This window comes from Rhamphochromis sp. 'chilingali' (assembly GCF_963969265.1).
Source record: "Rhamphochromis sp. 'chilingali' genome assembly, chromosome: 4".
In the NCBI taxonomy this organism is placed as follows: Eukaryota; Metazoa; Chordata; class Actinopteri; order Cichliformes; family Cichlidae; genus Rhamphochromis; species Rhamphochromis sp. 'chilingali'.
Window position 1 is genome coordinate 11,263,256 of NC_137948.1, and position 23,243 is coordinate 11,286,498.

A 23,243-nucleotide genomic window follows, 5' to 3' on the forward strand; every position below is an offset into this window, starting at 1 on the left:
ATTGATTTTCCAGTGTTTACTTGTTTCTTTAGAGAAGAGATAATATGTATCAGGACTAAACTGTTTCCCAACCTGCTGCTGGGAAATTGTGTGTACATGTGTTTGGAAAGAGGATGAATAGACATTTTGTGGGAGTGCACTAGGCGGGAGGTTAGTGAATAAAAGAAGGATGCTGCACGGCCACGGTTTACTTTAGCAGCAGAAAAGGGTCGGGATAATGAGGAGGACTCTGCTGCTGCTGGCCTCTCTGGCCTTTGCTTCTCTCACTTCTGTGGCTGATGGAGCTCCATTGTAAGTAGACCTGCTGTACTTTTACACATTCCCAGTGAGGTTGAATTAATTCATGCAAAACAAAGCCAATGTCATTATCTTGGATGTGTGCAGAAGGTTTAATTGCATTGAATTGAATTGAATTGAATTGAATTGAATTGAATTGAATTTTTGCATGAATATATTATTTTATTTTGCATAGTTTCACATTCTTTTTTAAGCAAGAAGGCATGGGTGGTATTTGAAGGAAAAGGAATGAGGAAAAACTTATGGAAAAAAATATTAATGAAACCACAGTCCAACTAACTTTATTGCTAACTTTATTTTATTTGTTATTTTGTGTAATGAGAAGCTGCAGCCAGGTCTGCAGCTTATGTAACATAAGTCAAGGTAATCTGGTATTTAAAGTGATGCCAAGAAGTTGTCCTAAACTTTGTCCAGAGTTTGCACAGTGGTGCATTACGCCAGACAAAGCAAATAGAATCCAGAAGCATGATGAAAAGATGTATTGATTTAGTTTTGGACTTTATTCAAGATAATCAATAGATCACTGATTGTGTTTAAAGTCCAGCACATAGCTCATAACCAATCGGAATTTACCCAAAAAACGAACCTTTCCATGGGTTAAAACATCTGATGTTTATAATGACAATCTCTTTATGTTGTCACTGTGGCTCCTTTTCAAGCAACCAGTCATATATTATAGGGAAAAGAACTGTCATTATGATAAAGAAAGAACAACATCAAAGAACAGCATCTAAAGTGTTTTAAACATTGTGAAAGGGTATATTCTAACTCAAGACATGATCTTCTCATGTTAAACAGACCTTAAAGAGGATTACAAAATCTACAATAACTTTATGATATAAAATGGTTTATATTGTCTATGAATAATAATGATGAATCAACAAACTGGCATCAGGCTGCACTGCAATATATAGAGAGTATTCAAAAATGTGAGCTCAGACTTTAGCAAAGAAGCACAAAGATAGCATTTGTCAACCTGGGAATTAAGAATTCCTATGTAACACTCTTACTGAATACTGGCTATTTCCACTTCCTCAAAACCTTGAAAAATATTTTTTAAAAACCCACAAATTAAAAAATAATAATTAAGGGTCACATGGGAAAACAGCCGGTAAATACTTTTTTTTGAAAGTATTTGTTCATAAAACCTTTATACAATAAATAAATAGATAAAAATAATAATTCATTTTTAATTTTTAATTAAAAATAATTATTTCAGCAATTATTAACATGTTTTTCTTAGTGTCTAAAATGAACATATAACATAATAAATAAATAATTTATTCTTTAGTCAATAACAGCATGTGTTTATCTACACAGAGACTAAAATCATTAACATCTTTCTATGTTACCACCACTCTGCAGGCAAGTGATGTCTGCCCCAAACTTGTTGCGGGTGGGAACTGCAGAAAACATCTTTGTGGAGTGTCAAGACTGCACTGGAGGAGACGTTAGGGTTGAAATCAATGTGATGAACCATCCAACCAAAACTAAAAGGCTGGCAACAACATCTGTGACCCTCAACAATGCAAATAACTTTCAGCAGCTTGGGAAAGTAACGGTAAGTTGAATTATTTGTTTACTGCATATAGAATAGAATAGAATAGAATTCAACTTTATTGTCATTGCACATGCACAGGTACAGGGCAACGAAATGCAGTTTGCATCCATCCAGAAGTGCTTATGTGACTATCATTGTTATTTCTATTACATTGAAATTCAATTATCATTGAATATGCCATCCAAGTCTTTATAGACTTTTCATACTGGTTTCAGATCCCTGCAGGAGACTTCAGTAAAGATCCCAACGCGAAGCAGTACGTGTACCTACAGGCTCAGTTCCCCGACCGCCTCCTGGAGAAAGTCGTCATGGTTTCCTTCCAGTCTGGTTACATCTTCATTCAGACAGACAAGACCCTTTATACACCAAACAGCAAAGGTGAGTCTACCGCTACCTCATGACTGAGAAACAGCACACACAAGGGTAGTTCTGTGGTGACCCACTAGAGGGCTCCACTCAAACCCAAGCTTAGAGGAGGGGTTTTTGTTGTGTTTGGGTGCGATGTGCTCAGTTGATGTATGGAGGTGAATAAAGCTGGAATGGAAAACTAGAGCTCCCATGTCGTGTGTTCCATGCTTCCATAGTTCTACCTTTATTTTATTTAATACAGATTCAATATTTTTTCAGGGCCATTCAATAAACTTAAGGAAACATGGTGCTGCTCCAATAATTTAGAGTTTGTTACAGTAATTATGTGACTATGGCATCACTTTTCACAAATTAGAAAGCTGTTTTGTGTAGTCCATGCAGTCCCATTGAAAAAGGTTAGAACATCTGATAATTTTTTCAGTGAAGATTTGAAAGGAAAAAAGTCATATATTTCCCTCAGTTTGATTAAGAAATATTTTAAATTTAAATTAGAAAATCAAACTTCTTTATTAAATATTCCTCCCAACATGTATACATCACTGCCCGAGCAGCAAAAATAACATCTTCTCTTCCCTTCAGTTCATTTCAGGATGTTTGCACTGACACCCCAGATGGAGCCTGTAGAGAGGGATGAAGCAGCCCAATCTGATGCTTCCATTGCCATTGAGTTTGTGGTATTGTGTTTTATTCTTCATGGGCTCAGAATTGAAAGTGACATTTTGCAATCAGCCGTAGCAAAACAACGAAAACTTTTTTTATTAGATTTTTTAAATATTTTCATTTATATCTTAGTTTTGAAAATTTATGTTTTTCCACAGACACCTGAAGGCATTGTTTTACCACTTGACCCAGTCTCTCTAAAATCAGGTATTCATTCTGGAGATTTCCAGCTTGGTGAAATTGTTAGGTGAGTACTATTATTATTATTATTATTATTATTATTATTATTATTATTATTATTATTATTATTATTATTATTATTGCTAATAATAATAATAATAATAATAACAATGTGAATCCTGTGTGTAGAATATACTCTGCAGTCTAATTAATGTGTTACCTTCAGTTTTACAAATTCTTGAATTATTTGTTTGATTAATATCTGTCTCTCTGTGTGTGTGTGTGTGTGTGTGTGTGTGTGTGTGTGTGTGTGTGTGTGTGTGTGTGTGTGTGTGTGTGTGTGTGTGTGTGTGTTTAGTACTGGATTGTGGAAAGTGGTGGCAAAATTCCAGAGCAACCCACAGCAAATCTATTCTGCAGAATTTGAGGTCAAAGAGTATGGTGAGCATCCCATTATCTGTACAGTACCTGCACAACATTTCTTTACTGTTTTTAAATGTGCCATACAAATAGCAATTTGAACTTGACAAAGAAAATATTTTAATCTTGCAGTTCTTCCCAGTTTTGAGGTGAAACTGACACCATTAACACAGTTCTTCCACGTGAACAGCAGAGATTTCACCGTCAGAATCAAAGCTACGTATGTAATTGTTTTGTGGATTTAAGTAGTATATATGTGATCATTTATTGTTACATTTTGACCTGGGTTCGAACTGGTTGTTCACAAGCACATCTTTATTTCATGGTTTAAGGTATCTGTTTGGTCAGGAGGTGGATGGAACAGCCTATGTGGTATTTGGGGTCATCAAAAAGGACCAAAGTAAGCAGAGTTTTCCAGACTCTCTTCAGAGAGTGCCGGTGAGCCCATATTTATACTTAAGATTTAGCCTTTCCATATAAAGCAATGCTGACATAAGAATTTAAATACCTCCTACTATTCAGAAACTGTATTATTGTGCTATAACTGCGGAACATATCTTTACATGAACATCTTTATGTTTCTGAATTAGATTGAAAATGGTGAAGGAGAGGTGACACTGAGGAGGGAAGACATAACAAAAGTTGAGAGGGACATCAACAGCCTTGTAGGGGGCGCCATATTTGTATCTGTCAGTGTGCTGACAGAAAGTGGTAAGAAAGAAAGCCCATCTTTTTGGTCAGATTTTCCTATATGTTAATTTCAATGGTCCATCAGCTTTAGAGATAGTATATGAGTATCAACAAAACAAAAAAAATTAAATAAAAAAAACCCATCTGTGTCAGAAATGAGAAATTACTGTTTTTTGTTTTTATTTTCGGTGAAAACAAAGTGAGTAATAGAAAAACAAATGAATTCTGACAAGTTTTTGTGTGTATAATTATTTTCTTGTACCCTGTCACAGGTAGTGAAATGGTGGAGGCCGAGCTGAGAGGTATCCAGATTGTTACATCACCCTATACGATCCACTTTAAAAGAACTCCAAAATATTTCAAGCCAGGAATGTCCTTTGATGTTTCGGTAAAGCACTAATTTACATTTGCATAGTCTGATATAATATTACACTTTGAAATCATAATTTTGATATGTCAGTTGTGGTATTTGAAGAAATTATAATTGCTTTAAAAAGTGTTATGATTCAGTTTCTTTTTTCTGATGTCAGATTGAAGTTTTAAATCCTGATGAAACACCAGCAGAAAACGTTCCAGTAGTGATTAATCCTGGGGCAGTCAGGGGATTCACTGCAGCTAACGGCATGGCTCGGCTCACCATCAATACAGAAGGAAATGCAGCCGAGCTGAGAATCAATGTAAGTTTTTTTAAGTTTTCAAAAAGCTTATAACCCCCCCCCCCCCCCCCCCCCAAAAAAAAAAACAGAGTATTCCAAAAAAGACAACAAACAAACAAACAACAACAGCACCACCAATAATCTTACAGCACAAATATATATATGTATATATATAGATATATATCTATATATAGATATAACCTTATGTCTGTTTTTAATATTTGCTCCCTAACAGGTGGGCCAATATAAACAAAACTTTGCATAAACATCAGAATTAGAATCAAAATTACGTTTATTGCCAAGTTTGTTCACAAACAAGGAATTTGTCTCAGTGTCTTGCTGCAAGAAATATCATCCAACACCAATTATTACCATCTGTATGTTTAAAAAAAACTAAACAAACATTTGTTATATATCCATTTGTTATATTTATTATATGTTCATCATCCCTCTGCGGATGGATTGCTTTACACGTCACATTCAGTGTACATTGCATGTGCATAACCTAACTGTCACAAAAACGACCCATTTTGCTACTTCCACTACTATTACTTTTACTACTAGTACTATTACTTCAACTCAAACTACTACTACTACTAATAATAATAATAATAATTACAATAATGACAACATTAAAAATGACTTAATATAATAATAATAATGTAATAATAAAAATAATGTAATAATAATAATAGAGCAGCACAGTGGCTGCCAGAATGCTATTTTGGATTGTTCTGGCCCACTTTAACGCTTGCTCACACAAATGCTGCCCTCAAGCAATAAAGATCATTTTCAACCCCTTTTTACAATAACATAGAAAGAGATTATCACTTGCTTATCACTTAATTTAACTTGTTGCTCATTGGTTATGTATGCTGGGCTTTAATTACAGGTCCTGACTGATCCTTGCACAGTTACACATGAAAGCACATGAATGTTTGTCTTATGCTTAGTATGGCTTATGTGTGTGTGTCTTTAATTACAGGCAGTGACCGATGACAACATTCTTACACCTGATAAACAAGCAAGAGCAGAGATGACAGCAAGACCGTACCAGAGCAAGACCAGGACTTTTATCCACATAGGTGAGAAAAATCTTGAAGAAGCATTGCATCAAGTAAAAGAATAAAGATTGTTACTGTAGGTAGAAGTGGAAGTATACTGTGTGAAACAGGCACTAAAAGATGTGTTCAAACTATAACATTTATTGAAACATATTTGCAGGTGTGGATTCAGCTGAGCTGAAAATATCAGACAATCTAAAAATCAACCTCAATCTCAACCAGCAGCCAAATCAAAATCATGATATCACATATCTGGTGAGAGACGTATTCATTTGTTTTTGTATATATAGCTATTTTTTCTGTGATGCAACGACTGGTCATAGTACATACATGTGAGCTTAAGGTGTTAGGTATTAATGTGTAAATGTGTTTCCCCAGATCCAGAGCAGAGGTCAGCTAGTGAAATACGGCCGTTATAAGACAAGAGGCCAAGTACTGATTTCCCTGATACAACCAATCACCAAAGAAATGCTGCCATCGTTCCGCATCATAGCATACTATCATACAAGTTCAAATGAAGTGGTATCAGACTCTGTTTGGGTGGATGTAAAAGACACCTGCATGGGCACTGTAAGAGACTCAAGAGCTGTGAAAGAGTGAATCTTTACAGCCAAAATGCACAAATGTTACTCATTTCTACAGTAGTACTTATTTTTTTAACATATACAAATTTGCATGTCACCCTCACTTAGCTGAAACTGGAATCCTCACGACCTGCTCCAGCCTATGAGCCTCGCAAGATGTTTGGTCTGAAAGTCACAGGAAATCCAGAGGCCACAGTGGGACTGGTTGCAGTTGACAAAGGTGTCTACGTCCTAAACAACAAGCACCGCCTGACACAGAAAAAGGTCATTTCTCGATTTTTTGCTTTTTATATTTTATAAATTGTTTAGCTTCAGTAAACAAATTGCACATATTGGATTTTGTATTAATTTACATATTGCATACTGTTGAGAAATCAGTTTTACCCCGGTTCTTTTATTCGTCGAAACTTCCAGAGACGGCACCGGAACTCAGTAGTCATTTCACAAAACCTTTATTCATCTTTATTCATCTTCATTTAAGCATGCACTTCTAGAAGGGAAGACGAGGCCGGTTTCCCTCTCCAAATCTTCACCCCTTTGTTAGTTACAGCCAGCTTTATAGAAGTGACCCCATCATAAAACCCCCTACGGTGTGCTGCAAACTCTGTCTGTGTCTATGTGCACGAGCACATGAATGCCTACATGTGCGTTCCCTCGTGTCTATGTGAGTGCTCGTGTGTGACTGTGTGCGCATACCTGTGTGTATGTGTGTGCACATGAGTGAGTGTGCGTGTGGATGTGTGTGCGTGACAGTTAAAACACTGTGGGTGTAGGTAACTCCCTAGAGGTCATAAAACCCCTCTCCCTTACAGACCACAGGTATCCAGTTACAATGTTGAGACCCCCACCCATACATCCTCTGGGGAATTTCCACTCAGCATTAACTCTTCTCTGTTTTACTTTCACAGCTCAAGTGGGGGAGGGGTACCCTACAATCTACTCCTAAGTTCACAACACAATCAGCCTTTATTATATTGAGGGCAGTGTCAGTGTCTCTACAACAGTTCTACGTTCTATGATAACACATTTCTAAACTCTAAATCAGCTAAATATTCTACAATACATACCAAAAACCTGAAACTTGTTATGCTGTTAAAGCATGCTAACCTGTGCCTCAGAACAACTATGCATTAGCTGGGGCACATGACAGGTGGCCCGTAGGTCCCCAGTTTTATTTGTTGCTCTGAGTGTGTGTTCATATGAGATTATTGTGAGATTATTGATTATTGTGAGTCTAAAATTTGAAAAAAAAATTAAAATGTGACAGTGAATTCAATGTCATAATATAATCTTTAAGATGTCAATAAGACATTTTTTATTTTTTAGCCCATTTGTTTTTATAGATTTGTGAGCCATATTCGAGTCCTCTTATTGTACGTTTACTGTTCAATTTACATTCTTGTATGTGTTTGTACTTTAACCTGTAGGTGTGGGACATAGTAGAGCAGTATGACACAGGCTGCACACCTGGTGGAGGAAAGGACAGTATGGGTGTCTTCTTTGATGCTGGGCTATTGTTTGAGTCCAACACTGATGCAAAGACCACATATAGACAAGGTGACAATACTTTTCTTTCGGCTTCATTGCTAAACCCTTGAAGAATGTTGGGTTTTCTGCTTCATCACAAACATATTAATAAAGTTGAAATATTATACTTAAAAAAAGGATTATTTCTATCATGTTTGAACAGTCCAACAACAAAGGTTGTGTTATATTCTTTCTATTTTAGTAACATAAAAACCAAATTCAGATTCAGGCTTGTTTGATATGGTATATTTTGTCTGTGTCTCATTTTACAGAAATTAAATGCCAGCCTGCAAACAGAAAGAAACGCAACGCTGCTGTAATGGATGTCAGAAGCAGCTTATGTAAGTATATAAATATTAGGGGTGCAACGATACACAAAATTCACGGTTCGGTTCGGTTCGATACTTTGGTGTCACGGTTCGATATTTTTTCGATACAAAAAAAATGTTCATGCCTTTTTAATTTGTCATTTATTAAAATTATAAATATATATTTTAACTCAAAAGTACAGTTTTTAAATTTAACCCTAACCCTTGTGCGTGTTTTTTATTTTGACAGCGAATGCGCACCTGCGGACCACTTATGTGCAGCCCTGGTTTTTTAGCTCGTCATATTGCAGCCACAGAAATTCTTTTGTCCATGAAACCATAAAGCTGCACTTTCTTTTTGCCTTATAGTCTGATTTGTCATAACTTCTCCGTTTTGTGGTAAGCTTTTCTTTGGCTGTCACTTCTTCACCCTGACCTGTCTTATTTGGCTCAGCAGAACTGAAATATATATCTGTCTGTGAAGGTTCTCAGTCATCCAGGTCATCGTAGTCAAATATAAATCCTGCTGCTTTTACACACTCACTCACATAAGCTCAGCGATTCTCTGCGCGATCAACCTCTCACATGTTTAAGCTTGCTGCGGGAGATTTCACTTGTCATGTTTGCATAGTAAGCTAACGATTAATAAGACGATGTCAGAGGAATTGGTGCACAAATTATCATCACTCACAGATCAGTGCTGTCGCTCTCTATACACAGTTCGCACGATTGAAAAGTGAAAGCAAAAAAACAAGCGCAAATTCAAACGCGACTTCAATATATCACATATTGACAGTGGCTCACCGATGCCAATGACATAATTACCCAGCTACATTTCTGAAAGAATGCAAAAGCATTGACATATATTTTTCCTTCCTACAATAGCCCGACGGGCAGGGCAGAGATAGATTTTGGTAGCCCGACTGAAAAAATCGCTAGCTCCAGGACGTCGGGCTAGTGATATTGCGAGCCCTGTATCTGATTGAGGAATCATGCATCTTTGGAAAAGAGAGTTTATTACAGAGAAATGTCTCTTTCCAAAATAAAAGCTATACTATCCGCTTCTTCTGGGCTATATTCTCAGCAGCATAAGGAGAATCATGTGCTAACAGCTGTCTAAATGACTCGGCTAAAGTTAGTAGCATGCTTGCTTTTTTTGTCTTTGCACTAGGATGATGTCGGCGTAAATGTGCAGTCATATTCGTTGTGTTCCCACTAGTGCTTTCAGGTTAATCTCGTTGAAATGACCTTAACACCACAACACGGCAAATCTCCGTTAACGAGCTACCGCCGATCGCCCCGTGCATGGGGCTAGACGGCCAACACGTTAACGAGCTAACTGCGCTAACACACTAGTTCCCACCCATGTAATTGAGCATTGCATGGCACATCCAACATACTGTTTTACTTTAGTCCATGACTCGCTTACCTTCAGGGTCATACGTCACATGAAAACCAAAATAATTCCAAACGCCAGATCTGAATGAGGGTGGGGGAGGTGCCCTGCGCTCTTCCTTCTGACTATGCTGTCTGTGTTGAGCGCTCAGTGGATCTGCGCTCGACAGTGCAGCCTAGGCGGAGTAGTCGAACGCAGATTCACTGAGCGCTCAACACAGACAGCATCGTCAGAAGGAAAGTTGATAAAATAAATTACAAATGTTGTATTGTTCGATACATATGCGTACCGTACCGAAAGCACTGTATCGAACGGTTCAATATCGATACGAATATCGTTGCACCCCTAATAAGTATATATATATATATATATATATATATATATATATATATATATATATATATATATATATATATATATATATATATATATATATATATATATATATATATATACAACAGACAAAAAGAAAAATAAAACATTTATTTTATGCTTTTGACTTCATTAAAATATTTTCTTTTTACAAAAAGACATATTTAAAAATATATGTTTGGAACTTTACAGTGAATCACAGTTCTCATGCTTTCTTCCACAACCGTCTCTGTTTTCAGTAAAAAATTATACAGACCCAGTAGAAACTGAGTGTTGTCTGGATGGCATGAAGGAAACCCCCCTTTCATACACCTGTGAGGTCCGCAGCGAGTACATTGTTGATGGTCAAGGCTGCCGTGATGCTTTCCTGCGCTGCTGCAAGGCAGTGGAAACTCTTCGAGCAGAGAAGAGGGAGGAAGACCTCAAACTGGCTCGCAGTAAGAGATGGAAACAAAATGGGAAGGGGTTATCTCATTCATACTATGTGTCATAAAATTCACAAAATTATATCATTTTTAAACAAAATCCAGGTGAAGGAGAAGACAACAGTTTCATGGACAGCAATGAAATTGTTACTCGCACCAAGTTCCCAGAAAGTTGGCTCTGGTCTGATATCAAATTGCCTCCTTGCCCTAGAAACACACCTAACTGGTGAGTGACTGTAAATCACAAACACATACAAATGAAGTTACATCTTAACATCTCTCAGACTGTAAACATTTTTCTCTGTTTCAGTGACACCACATCATTTGTGAAAAGTGTTCCTTTGCAAGATTCAATCACAACCTGGCAGTTCACCGGCATCAGTCTGTCAAGAACTCACGGTGAGGACTCGGTGACTAAAATATGGCTTTTTTTGGCCTTCCCTTTACTTTTTTTTTAAAAATGTCATTATTTTCTGCATATTTTCTTTAAGGAATCTGTGTGGGTGATCCATTTGAGGTCATTGTCAAGAAGGATTTCTTCATTGATCTCAGGCTGCCTTATTCTGCTGTCCGTGGAGAGCAGATAGAAATTAAAGCAATCCTCCACAACTACAGCCCTGATCGAATCACTGTAAGTACAGAACCACAGTAATTACTGGACTGAAACACAGTGGTGTTCAAAAGTGTCATCTGGTGCAGTTTATTATGTGCATTTTCATGTTGTGTTCTCAAAATCCTTTGAAAAAAAGAGAACTGATTATTAAAGAGATTATTTTAACAAAGCTTAGAAATTTAGTGCGTGTTAACCATAGTCTGCTCATTTTATGTAAAAATGTAGTTTGTTGTTGTTTTGGTTCATGAGCTTGAATTTTTTTAATTTGTGTGTTATATATAAGTGTAGACTTGTATATAGTTAAACATTATAGAATGCTGAATTTTGAATATTGATTTATAAATAATAGAATTTCAATCAAGGGGGTAGGAACAGAAAAAGTGTAAGTTTCATCCTACTCCTTTTCGAGCATAAACATTGTGTAGACAAGATATATATATTGATAGATATTCACAAAAAGTTAATGTCATTAAGTTTTTCTTTTCTCTTGTTATTTTAGTCATAATTACATGTTCAAAGTAAAACGATTCTATCTATCTATCTAGGCTTATCATATATTACTAAAATTGAAGAGTACGATCCCTTTTTCTGGTGGTGGTCAGAGGGCCCGGTGGCCCCAGTGTCCGGCAGCCTCGCCTCTGTCAGTGCGCCCCAGGGCAGCTGTGGCTACAATGTAGCTTGCCGTCACCAGTGTGTGAATGTGTGTGTGAATGGGTGAATGACTGAATGTAGTGTAAAGCGCTTTGGGGTCCTTAGGGACTGAGTAAAGCGCTATACAAATGCAGGCCATTTACCATTTACCATTTTTCATGTTGAGTTTATTACCTTCGTTTTCTGTAAATAAGGAGTAACTGAAATTGCCGAAAGTTAAAGGAATGCTCAAAAAAATCTCCGTATTTCATCAGGATCTTTGTATTGTTCCAGTTTGAAACACCACATGATCAGTCTCTTCTCCAACTTTGTCATTGCTGTTTTTCTTTTATAAAGGTACGCATTGATTTGACTGAGGAGGAGCACGTGTGCAGTTCAGCTTCCAAACGTGGTAGGTATCGCCAGGAGGTCACTGTTGGGCCCGAGACCACACGATCTGTCCCCTTCGTCATTATTCCCATGAAGGAGGGAGAACGGCGCATTGAGGTTAAAGCAGCTGTTAAGGACTCATATCTCAATGATGGCATCATGAAGATGTTGCGGGTGGTGGTAAGAAAACCAATGTTTGCTATTTGGATGCCCAAAAATGTGTTCAATATCACTTTCTTATTAAATAAAACAAAAACCAAAAAATGTCTTATCTGAATGTGAACAGGCCTTTCAAAATTGTAGTAAAGGTAGTAATAAAATAATTTGAAAGTTATTGTTTGTTGAGGTTTAGGCACAAAAAGGAACAGACAGAAACAACAACTGGAGTCTGGCTCAATCCCAGACCAAACGTCAGACTGATAATTTTGTACACTAATAATATGTGTTGATCTTTTGTTCTAATCACTACATGATTATTACTGCCAAAAAATTTCCCTTAACAATCTCAGAAATCATCAAAAATATTATCAATAATCATACTGGTCAAATGCATTTTTAGTTCATTGCTTGTTTTGTGTCTATTTTGTAAAAGGGATTTTATTTAAAATGTGACTTAGGTCAAGTTAGAAAAACTATGTGATTTGAATTAAAATAACAGGTTAATATGGTTAATGTTGCAGGAAGTCTGTCACCTTGGTTAAAGTTACACGGGAACAATATTTAATAATTACGTATAGTTAAAAATAGATAATGATGTTGTTGAAATTTAAATAGACCTGACAGTTCAAGCTAAGTCAGACATCTAAAGCTTTACAGATGGCCAAAATGTTGCAACCAGACAGTTAAGTGAAGGATTTTCAAAACATCAACACTTAGTTAACAGTGTTGAGGATCCTGCCACTTAACCACATCATGCCAGATATCACAGAATTGTCTTGAGAATTTTTGTAATGTTCATAAAACGACACGTCAAAAATATTGTCATCTTGAAAATAGTTTCAGCTTCATACCAATATTGATGATGTTATATTTTATATTATGTTATATTTTATATATTGTAAGGAAAAATACTCTGTGCATAACATAACATTGTAAACCACCACAGTCACTTAATTATTATCTGCCTCTCAGCAGCACACTTTCAGTATCTATTGCAACTACAAAGTACGCATTTTATAGCTGCAATAGTAAGTTGACTACTAACATCATTCGCATTTTTGCTGCTGTGGCTACTTCTCTCACACATCGAGAGAGGTTCACTTCACACAACAAGAATACAAAGTTAAACTGAGTTTAGTCATAAAGGCTGCAGTTAGGCTTAGAAGGACAAACTGTGGAGGACTTAATTTAATTATGGATTTATTTCCTGTTTTGTAGCTACTGCACTTTTCTTTGCTAAAATAATGATGACTTCCAATGTTTGTCTGTTTTCCAGCCTGAGGGCGTGCTGGTTAAACATCCAAAGATTGTGACTTTAGATCCTGTTAAGAAAGGAGAAAGTGAGTTTATCTATTAAAAAGCTAGATTCTAATTATTCAGTCACACACTGATTTTCACCTTAATAAAACCTTTTTTTCTCTGTTTAGATGGTGTACAGAACGAAGTTCTTAACAGTGGAATTAAAAGGAAAGATTTGGTTCCAAACACACCTACTAGCACACAGATCTCTGTGACAGGTGAGAAATATTTAATATTTATGCAGTTTATGTGATTCAGTGGCTATATCACCCTGAAGCTTCTATTATATATTGTTATTGTTGACATTCGGGACTGACTACCTTAATGGGTGTTGTGAACCTTTTTTGTATGTGTATGCATGCAGGGAGAGAACAAGTATCTCAGCTGGTGGAGAATGCCATTGGCGGCAACTCAATGGGTACTCTAATCAGACAACCCTCGGGCTGTGGAGAGCAGAACATGATCTCAATGACCCTGCCTCTTATTGCAACCTTGTATTTGGATAAAACCAACCAATGGGAAACTGTGGGCTTTGAGAAACGTAATGAAGCTCTCCAACATATAAAAACTGGTAGGCTCTCACAGATGTACATGAATTCTTTGGTAACACAATAAACACACAAAGCTCCTCAAAATTGTTTCTAATTGATAAGAGTCAGATGCAAGTTGAATAGCAGTGAAGTAAAAAGATTGTTTTATTTCTTTAATTGTTTCATCAAGGTTACACAAACGAGTTGGCCTTCCGTAAAAATGATGGATCGTTTGCTGCATTTGTTTCTCGCCCAGCTAGCACCTGGTGAGGCACCCACAAACATCCATGAATTCATACATAATATTTTGCACATGCTGCTTTAATTTCTGATTTTGCAAAGCCAATTTATAGTAAGGGCAAATAAATTATATTAAGCTATTGTATCCCCTCTTCCTGTCTATAAGGCTGACTGCCTATGTTGCCAAGGTGTTTGCAATGGCCCATCATCTGGTTGCAATACAAGATAATGTAATCTGTGATGCTGTCAAGTACCTTATTCTCAAAGGACAACAACCTGATGGTGTTTTCAAAGAATTTACAGCTGTAATCCACGGAGAGATGAATGTGAGTGCACTGATTTCATTAACACCAGTTCTTCATCTATACTTAAAATACAAAATAACTTATAACTAAATGAGAAACCAGTTATACAACTGCCAATCAGCTTTTATAAATATTAAAAACTGTTCTGTTAGAAATAATAATAATATGTTTGTGCTTCATCTGTAGGGTGATGTGGCCGGCTTAGATTCAGACGCCTCCATGACAGCTTTCTGCCTCATTGCAATGCAAGAGTCACGCTCAATATGTTCCGACACTGTCAATGTGAGTATTTCACCTGCAAACATTGTTGTTACAAAGTATCTAAAATAATCAAACGGTGATACTTTCTATTGCACTTGCATTGAAGATTTAAACCACAGACCAGCAAAAACAGACAGAATTTAATTAATTTCACCAACATGTTCTGTAGGCTCACAAAAGGATGAAGAACATTATGTTCCGTTTTCCTGTCACTCATTATCTTCCTTTCTTTTTCCTTTTTTCATCTGCCCAGAGTCTCCCAGGCAGTATAGACAAAGCAGTGGCCTACCTGGAGAGGCGCCTGCCCAGCCTCACCAACCCTTATGCTGTGGCCATGACATCATATGCACTGGCTAATGAAAACAAATTGAACAAAGAGATCCTATTCAAGTTTGTTTCCCCAGGTATGTTCTCACACACACACACACACACACACACACACACACACACACACACACACACACACACACACACACACGCATGCACAATCACACACACACACACACACACACACACACACACACACACACACACACACACACACACACCGCACATGTTTGCACAATCAGTTAAATGTAACTATGATTATTACAGTCTCAGTGAATTCCAAAAACCAGTGAAAAAGAAAACTGTACTGCAAAAATATATTCTTGAGGATTTTTTCAGTGCTTTTCAGTTGCTACCCTGTTCTTCTCTCATACATACAGGACATAACCATAGGCTAAAATACAAAAAAAAAATTTGTCATTAATGGTTGGTAATGGTGCAAATGGACTCAAGATGTGGAACTCAGAACAGGTCCAGCAATAGTGCTTTTATTTACAGTAAAGTTACAAAAAATGACAACAGAAGGAATTGTGAGCTATTGTGTCCAGGTTTGCAATATTTACAGATCCACAGAAACTCTACAGGGAAAACTCTCTGTCTTAAAAACTCACTGAGACACAGCCAGGATTCCTGCGCAGAGATGAGAAAAATGTGAGGTGACAACAATAGACAGAACATAAAAACTTCATATATGTGCCGACAACACTAACTCTTTGCTGTTCAACAATCAGGCCTGAAATATGGGTATTCCTCTAGCTTAAATCGCAGACAGAACAGCTGATTACCAACAGAAGAGTTTGGAAACTCCAGATTTGCTGACACCAGAGGTGGGGAACTTTTTGGATTCATTTCTAAGTCGAACATGTTTCGTAGATACCCTGCCAAACCCTCTGGCCTTCCAGATGCACTAAAGGTGGTGCAGATGCTGCTGCACGTGGACAGAACACTTACCTTTAGTTGCCAGAAACAGGGGAGGTTGTTAGCCCAGCAACGCCTCAAATGTCAGCCAAGTGGGAGCCTAGTAGCCAATGACGTCATAGTGTTGTGGGCTTACTTGATTCAGGTTAGCTGCGTGCTCCACCTGGACTAATTTGTGTAGTGGAGAGCCGCTTCCAAATCCTGGTTGCCTTATTTGGTCAGCACACTAGTCTGCAGAAAGAAGGAAGTCAGAGGGAAGACTAACCCAGGCACAAAACTCTCTCCAGGCATAGGATATTTAATTGGGCCCCTTATTATGTCTTGAGAGATCCCATGCAGACGAAACGCATGATTCACCAAATCTGTGATGTCTCTAACTAAAAGGGCAATTTTGAGAGAGCAGCAAAATGTACAGACCTTGAAAAACGGTCAAGGATGGTGAGAATGACAGTGTTACCTGCAGTTGAAAAGAGTCCAATGCAAAGTCAAATGCAATGTGGGACCAAGGGCATCCTGGTATTGTTAGTGAATGCAGCAGACTAACTTGAGGGGTGTGAGAGGTTTTCCTTTGAGCACAAGTGGAGAGGGCAGACACATGCTCCAAAACCCTTATTCAGACTTGGCCACCAAAAGAAACACTGGAGAAAAGTTAATGTTCAATGGTCAATGTGGTGAAAGTAAAAGTATATCTTTATGGAAAATTTCTGAAATTTTGTGATAAACCTGCAGAATAGAGGATAATTCAAGTGGTTCGGAGGATACAGAGATGTTAACTGGTTTTCTGGGAGATGTGGCTGATTTTAGACAGAGGTGATAGCCATTGTTCTGCCACAAATGAGGGAATTCCTCTAGCTTGAATAGAAAGCCGATCATCTGAAGACTACCACGAGGTGATTGTTTTAACTCTTGGTGTTCGGACATGAGATGCGGGAAATGGAGGAAGGACCTTCCCTTGGAACAGAAGGCGTGGTTAGAGGGACACACAGTGAACACACACACACACTGACAGAGGGAGATGAGCGAGAGAGAGTTGAGGAGAGACAGACAGAAGTGGGTGAAAAGCACTGAAGACTGGAAGACCATGACTTTTGTTATTCATGAATTTTAAAATTTACTATTTTATAAAATATCTGAAAAAATCTCATCAATTTTCTTGTGTTCCTGAAAATTTTACTTATTGAATATTATTGATTCATTTCTGACTTCTCAGTAAAATCCAGTGTGCCTACTCGAATTTGGGTATATATTTATCAATTTACTTTTATCTAATGAATACCAGTATTTTTTTTAACTTGAAAAAAGTTTTTACATTTTTTCTAAAATATTTCTGTTTTATATTATAGTAATAAAAATGTACTTGTGTGACTGTGTCTGTCAGAGCTATCTCACTGGCCTGTACCTAGAGGCCGTATTTACACTTTGGAAACCACAGCTTATGCTCTTCTTGCTCTTGTCAAGTCTCAGGTGAGCATGTCCAAATTATATCATCCATCTGTCATTCATGTGTCTCTAAAATATTATAGGTTTTGGACACAAAATCATTGAAAATTTACTTTACAGTATTTAAATACCATTGCTGACCATTCCAGAGTTACCATTTATTTAACTGTGAAATTCCAGCTCAATGAAGATAATTTCTACATTTATTTTTATGTTGTGTTATTATTGTGTGCAAATACAAATTAAAACAAATAAGACATTGCTTTGTACAGAGTCGTTATGAACTATGAAAAACATTGCATTTTCTTTCATTAGGCAAGTTTCTGGACTGGATTTGAATTATACCCAAATAAAAAGCAGATTAGAAAGCCTTCAAAGTACCTTTGAAAAATGTTTTTCCATAATTTATTTTAACACTCTACTCCTGTCCTTTGCTGTTTTAATAAAGAACTTTGAAGATGCCAGACCTGTTGTGAGATGGTTCAACGCACAACAGAAGGTGGGCGGAGGCTATGGATCAACTCAGGTAACACAAAACTTCCTGTCAATCAAGATATCATAGGCAGATATTTTATATATATTATCCCACCTTATAACCTTTGCCTTTCTTTATCTCCCCCACTTTTCTTCTCTCCAGGCTACTATAATGGTCTATCAAGCTGTAGCAGAGTACTGGATCAACGCTAACGAACCACAGTATGATCTGAATGTGGACATCAAGTTGCCAGGAAGGTCGGCACCTGAAAAGTACAATTTCAATCAGAACAACCACTATGCCACAAGAACGTCTAAGGTGAGAAGAAGCAACACAAACACAGTCACCATGTAGCACAATTTGTCAGTCTGAAAACATGTCCTCTAGCAGTAAATAAATCTCAGTACTGCTAGTGTTTCTGTCTTTTTGGCAATCCATCTCACCACTCTGCAAGCTTTTTGGTCTATTTCCTTTTTCCCTGTCTAACAGACATTCAATGCAATTTAAATTCAGTCGGTGGGAGCAAAGTGAGCTTATCTCTGTTTTTTTTCTCATAATATGTACAAACACATCTTTGTGTGTTTGTACATATTAATCCCAACAGATTAACGATATAAACCAGGACATCACAGTGACTGCTAGGGGAACAGGAGAAGCAACAGTGACAGTAAGTTATCTGTTAGTTGATCATTTCAGAATCCTAGACAAGGCTTTTTAAACCTTAAAAGAACAGTATTACAAAGACTTATTTATCACACAATATAAAAACACACTTTTTCTGATGCAACAGTTGGTATCACTGTATTACGCTAAGCCCAAAGAACGGGAGAGTGACTGCCAGAATTTTACCCTCAAAGTGGATCTCGTAGAAGGTACTTTGATGTCCTTTATCTCCTCTTTTTATTTTACTTATCTCATTAAATCTGTTTGCTTCAGTTTATGGCATTTTATTTGTTTGTGCTCATTTTTTCTTTTTCCTTATTCTTTCAGAAAAATCAAATGCAGATGAAAAGATATACAAACTTAGGATAGAGGTCATGTAAGTACAATGTAAACTACACTTTAGAAATAGTTTTGGCTTAATAGGATTTTTTTGTTCCCGTCCATTTAACTCTGCTGTCATTTGAATCATTCTTATCATTCTCTCTACAGGTATAAGAACAGGGATCGTGATGCAGGCATGTCAATCTTGGATATTGGCTTACTAACTGGTTTTGCTGTTGAAACAAAAGACCTGGATTTGGTAAGAAGTTATGGTAATGTTATGTGGTTACAGTTAACCAAAATAATAAGACCTCTTAATGTTTAAAATTTGGCCTTTTTGTGTGTCTCTAGTTGTCTAGAGGACGTGGCCGCACCATATCAAAATATGAGATGAACAAAGCCCTGTCAGAAAGAGGCTCACTCATCATTTACTTGGACAAGGTTGGAAATCACTCCAATCGTTCTTCTTATCCCCCTTTTTTCCACTTTGCCTGGGTTTTTATTTATGCTTTTCCCTGTCTATATTTCAATTCCCAGGTTTCTCACACACGACCAGAGGAAATTGCTTTTAGAATCAAACAGGAAATGCCAGTGGGCGTCTTACAACCCGCATCTGTATCTGTCTATGAATACTATGAACGTAAGTCTCATAAACATGTTACCTTTGTTATTCTTCAGGTGTTCCAATCACTTCCATGGCTACAGGTGTATAAAAAAAGCGCCTAGACATGCAAACTGCTTCTGCAAAGATTTGTGAAAGAATGGGTCGCTCTCAGAAGCTCAGTGATTTCCAGCCTCTTACTGTGATCGGATAACACCTGTGCAACAAGTCCAGTCATGAGATTTCCTCAAATATTACTAAATATTCCACAATCCACTGTTAATGCTATTATAACAAAGTGACAGTGATGAGGAACAACTGCAACTCAGCCATTAAGTGGTAGGTCATATAAAATCACAGAGTGTGGTCAGCAGATGCTGAAGCACACAGAGGTTGCTAACTTTCTGCAGAATCAATAGCTACAGATCTCCTAACTTCATGTGGCCCTCAGATTAGCAAGCACAGAGCATAGAGAGTTTCATGGAATGTCAGGAGCTCGGCTTGGCCCCTTATTTCCAGTTAAAGAAAATCTTAATGCTTCAGCATACCAAGATATTTGGACAATTTCACCATCCCAACTTCGTGGAAACAGTTTGGGGATGGTCTCTTCCTGTTCCAACATGATTGTGCACCAATGCACAAAGTATGGTCCATAAAGATATAGATGAGCAAATTTGGTTAGGAAGAACTTTACTATCTTGCAACAGTCTTCACCCCAATAGAACAGGTTTGGGATGAATTAAAATTGGAGAGTGTAAACTAGGCCTTTTTGCTTAATATTGGTGTCTGACCTCACAAATGCACTTTGGGAAGAATGATCAAAAAATCCTATAAACACACTCCTGAACCTTGTGGAAAGCATCCCAGAAGAGTTGAAGCTGTTATTGCTGCAAAGGTTGTGCTGACATCATATTAAACCCTATGGATTAAGAATGGGATGTCAGTCAAGTTAATTTCTGTGTGAAGGGAGAAGAGCAAAATACTTTTGGCAGTGTAATGTAAATAGGCACACTATGCCATTTTATTCGATCATTTTCATATACATTGTTATATCTACCATAACTGTCACAAAATAACAGTCAAATACTTGTTTTTTTCCCTCAATGCAGAAACACGCTGCGTGAAATTCTACCATCCAGAGAGGGAAGCTGGAAAACTACTGCAGCTCTGTAGAGATAACATATGCACATGTGCTGAAGGTAAACACAATTATATATATAATCATATAAATCTGATTAAATAAGCTTATTTTAAAACTGTAATTAAAAGGTTTTCATGTATTTTTATATTAACTTTAAATGGTACAGAAAACACCAGTAGAAGTGTTATTAAAGTAAAGGTTTTATTTTAAAAGTCAAATTTTGAGCAAAAATCAGAATCAGAATTGCGTTTATCGGCCATTTATATGCACATATACATAAGGGCTGCCACAAATGATTATTTTGATAGTCAGCTAGTCACTGATTATTTTTGCGATTACTTGACTAATCAGATCAAGCGTGATGCAAGCGTGAGAAAAACTGATTCATGCAACTAGACAAAGAGCACAAGCACACAGCAAATCTACAACAGGATAGTTTGGACTAATGTCCAGACCCCAACCCATTTGAAATGCTGTAGCAAGAATATGATAGACTTACACATGGGCAAACTTAAAATTCTTGAAACAAAGTGAGACACGGATTTTAGAGAAAACAATTACTTATTACTGCTAAAGGTGATTCTGCAAGCTTTTGAATCATTGGGTATACTTTCACACTGCAGTATTCTGGCCTGTGAAAGCACATTTGTTTTTCATAACTAGCTAGGGTGCTATTAGTAACTTTAGATGTATGCACAAATCTACAATTATAAAATCTGAAAGACGCCTATTTTGGCAAATGTGATTTAAAATTTGTTTTGCAGTAAATAATCAAAGGTTTATGTTAGAGACTGTAGTCACAACACTCAGAGCAGGAATTAAATGCTTACTGATATATTTGTTGTGTAGTTGACCTTCATATACCTGCAGTCACCTATCAACACACATGTATACATCAGCTTTGCATTTTTACCCTGTCCCTATTGTGTACTTACAGAGAACTGCAGTATGCAGAAGAAGGAAAAAATCCCCAATGATGACCGCCAAGCTAAGATTTGTGAAAGTACAGAGACCAGCAAAGTAGACTTTGGTAAACAAACATAAATGGGTTACATTTAGTTTTATTTAATAGGATATAGTAATGCAAAAAGCTAAAAACTATACTTTGGCTGCCCACAGCTTACAAAGTACTGGTTGAAGAGATTGTAGAAGAGTTATCCACAGACAGTCACAAAGTCAAAGTGCTGGACCCCATCAAAGAAGGCAAGTAGCTACGTCCTTTAAACGTCTATTTTAAGAGAAATTACTAGTTGTTGTTTTTTGTGGCATTAAGATAGCAGTGATGGTTATTTTCTATTATAGCCACAAAAAAATAGGCAATTTGAAGGACAAATCGAGCATTTTATAAAACTGCTGCATGCTTTTGTACTAAGAGGTACATTTAGTGGTTGACACCATTTGCTATCAGTAAGCCAGATTAGCTTGTCTTGCTGATACCCATTTTCTAATTTAACATTTAATACTCAGCACAAGCATATTGCCAAAACACTTATATTACACATAAGACACTATTATGACAATACAACTAGGAATGTATATGGACACAGCAGCACTGTGTTTAACTATAACTTGAGCAACACATTCAGTCATTCATAAATCACTGCTCTCAACTGTCATATCTTAATTACAGGGAGTCTTGATGTTGGTCCACTGAATAAACAGCGCATATTTCTCAGTTATCAACACTGCAGAGAAGCTTTAAGTCTGGAACAAGGAAAAACCTACCTTCTCATGGGCTCAGATAAAGATATTCACAGAGATGACAAAAAAGATACGTAAGTATATTGTTTGTCTGGCTGTGCTTGTGTGTGGTGTATATTTAAACTAATCTCAGAGTTCTATTCATTAATCATACCTTCAGTGAATAAATGTAATTTTCTTGAACTGTGTATATTTATCACAGTTGTTTTATTCTGTATTTTGCTGATTGGTCACACAAACACCATTTTTCTTTCAATTGTTCTTTTCAGATTCGAGTACGTAATTGGTGAGAGAACCTGGGTTGAGTATTGGCCTACAGCAGAAGAGTGTCAGACTGACAAATACCGGGATACCTGCTTGGGCTTGGAGGAGATGGTCAATCAGTACTCACTCTTTAGCTGCATCGGCTAGTAAAACAAAACAAAAAAAATCTAATTTTGTTATTCTGCTGTTTTTACAATTTTCTGTAAAACAGAAACCAATATAACATAAGGGTTTCACCATTTCACTGCAGTGATTAAAATGTATTCAAATGGGGTACTGGCTCTTAGTGTCTTTTGTTAAGTTTATGGTGGTTGAAAAATTTCTCGCATTTCTAATACATTTGAAATGTAACAAGCACAACGAAGAATAAAACTTTTGAAATAATAATAGTAATTTTAAATGCTGCGTAAGTAATTGTAAATTGTGTATCACTTTTTAACACCTTATATTTTAGAA

At 36.9% G+C, this 23,243-nt stretch overlaps 1 protein-coding gene across 1 annotated transcript; it reads left to right on the top strand.

Moving 5' to 3' along the window:
* Positions 1-207: 207 nt before the first annotated feature.
* On the top strand, positions 208-23,054 carry LOC308394928 (complement C3-like). The gene is made up of 43 exons (XM_080879542.1): positions 208-291; positions 1,663-1,858; positions 2,074-2,236; positions 2,807-2,901; positions 3,046-3,134; positions 3,426-3,508; positions 3,620-3,707; positions 3,820-3,925; positions 4,078-4,198; positions 4,450-4,565; positions 4,708-4,854; positions 5,819-5,918; positions 6,058-6,152; positions 6,276-6,467; positions 6,590-6,745; positions 7,909-8,038; positions 8,281-8,349; positions 10,324-10,521; positions 10,615-10,735; positions 10,820-10,908; positions 11,001-11,140; positions 12,110-12,322; positions 13,578-13,641; positions 13,729-13,818; positions 13,965-14,171; positions 14,321-14,396; positions 14,537-14,696; positions 14,862-14,957; positions 15,190-15,340; positions 17,560-17,645; positions 18,070-18,147; positions 18,259-18,414; positions 18,701-18,763; positions 18,887-18,968; positions 19,087-19,135; positions 19,249-19,339; positions 19,432-19,521; positions 19,618-19,720; positions 20,791-20,880; positions 21,760-21,852; positions 21,942-22,029; positions 22,457-22,597; positions 22,793-23,054. Exons 1-43 carry the CDS (start codon positions 218-220, stop codon positions 22,932-22,934), a joined length of 4,977 nt encoding a protein of 1,658 aa, XP_080735668.1. The 5' UTR covers positions 208-217; the 3' UTR covers positions 22,935-23,054.
* The last annotated feature ends 189 nt before the right edge of the window (positions 23,055-23,243 follow it).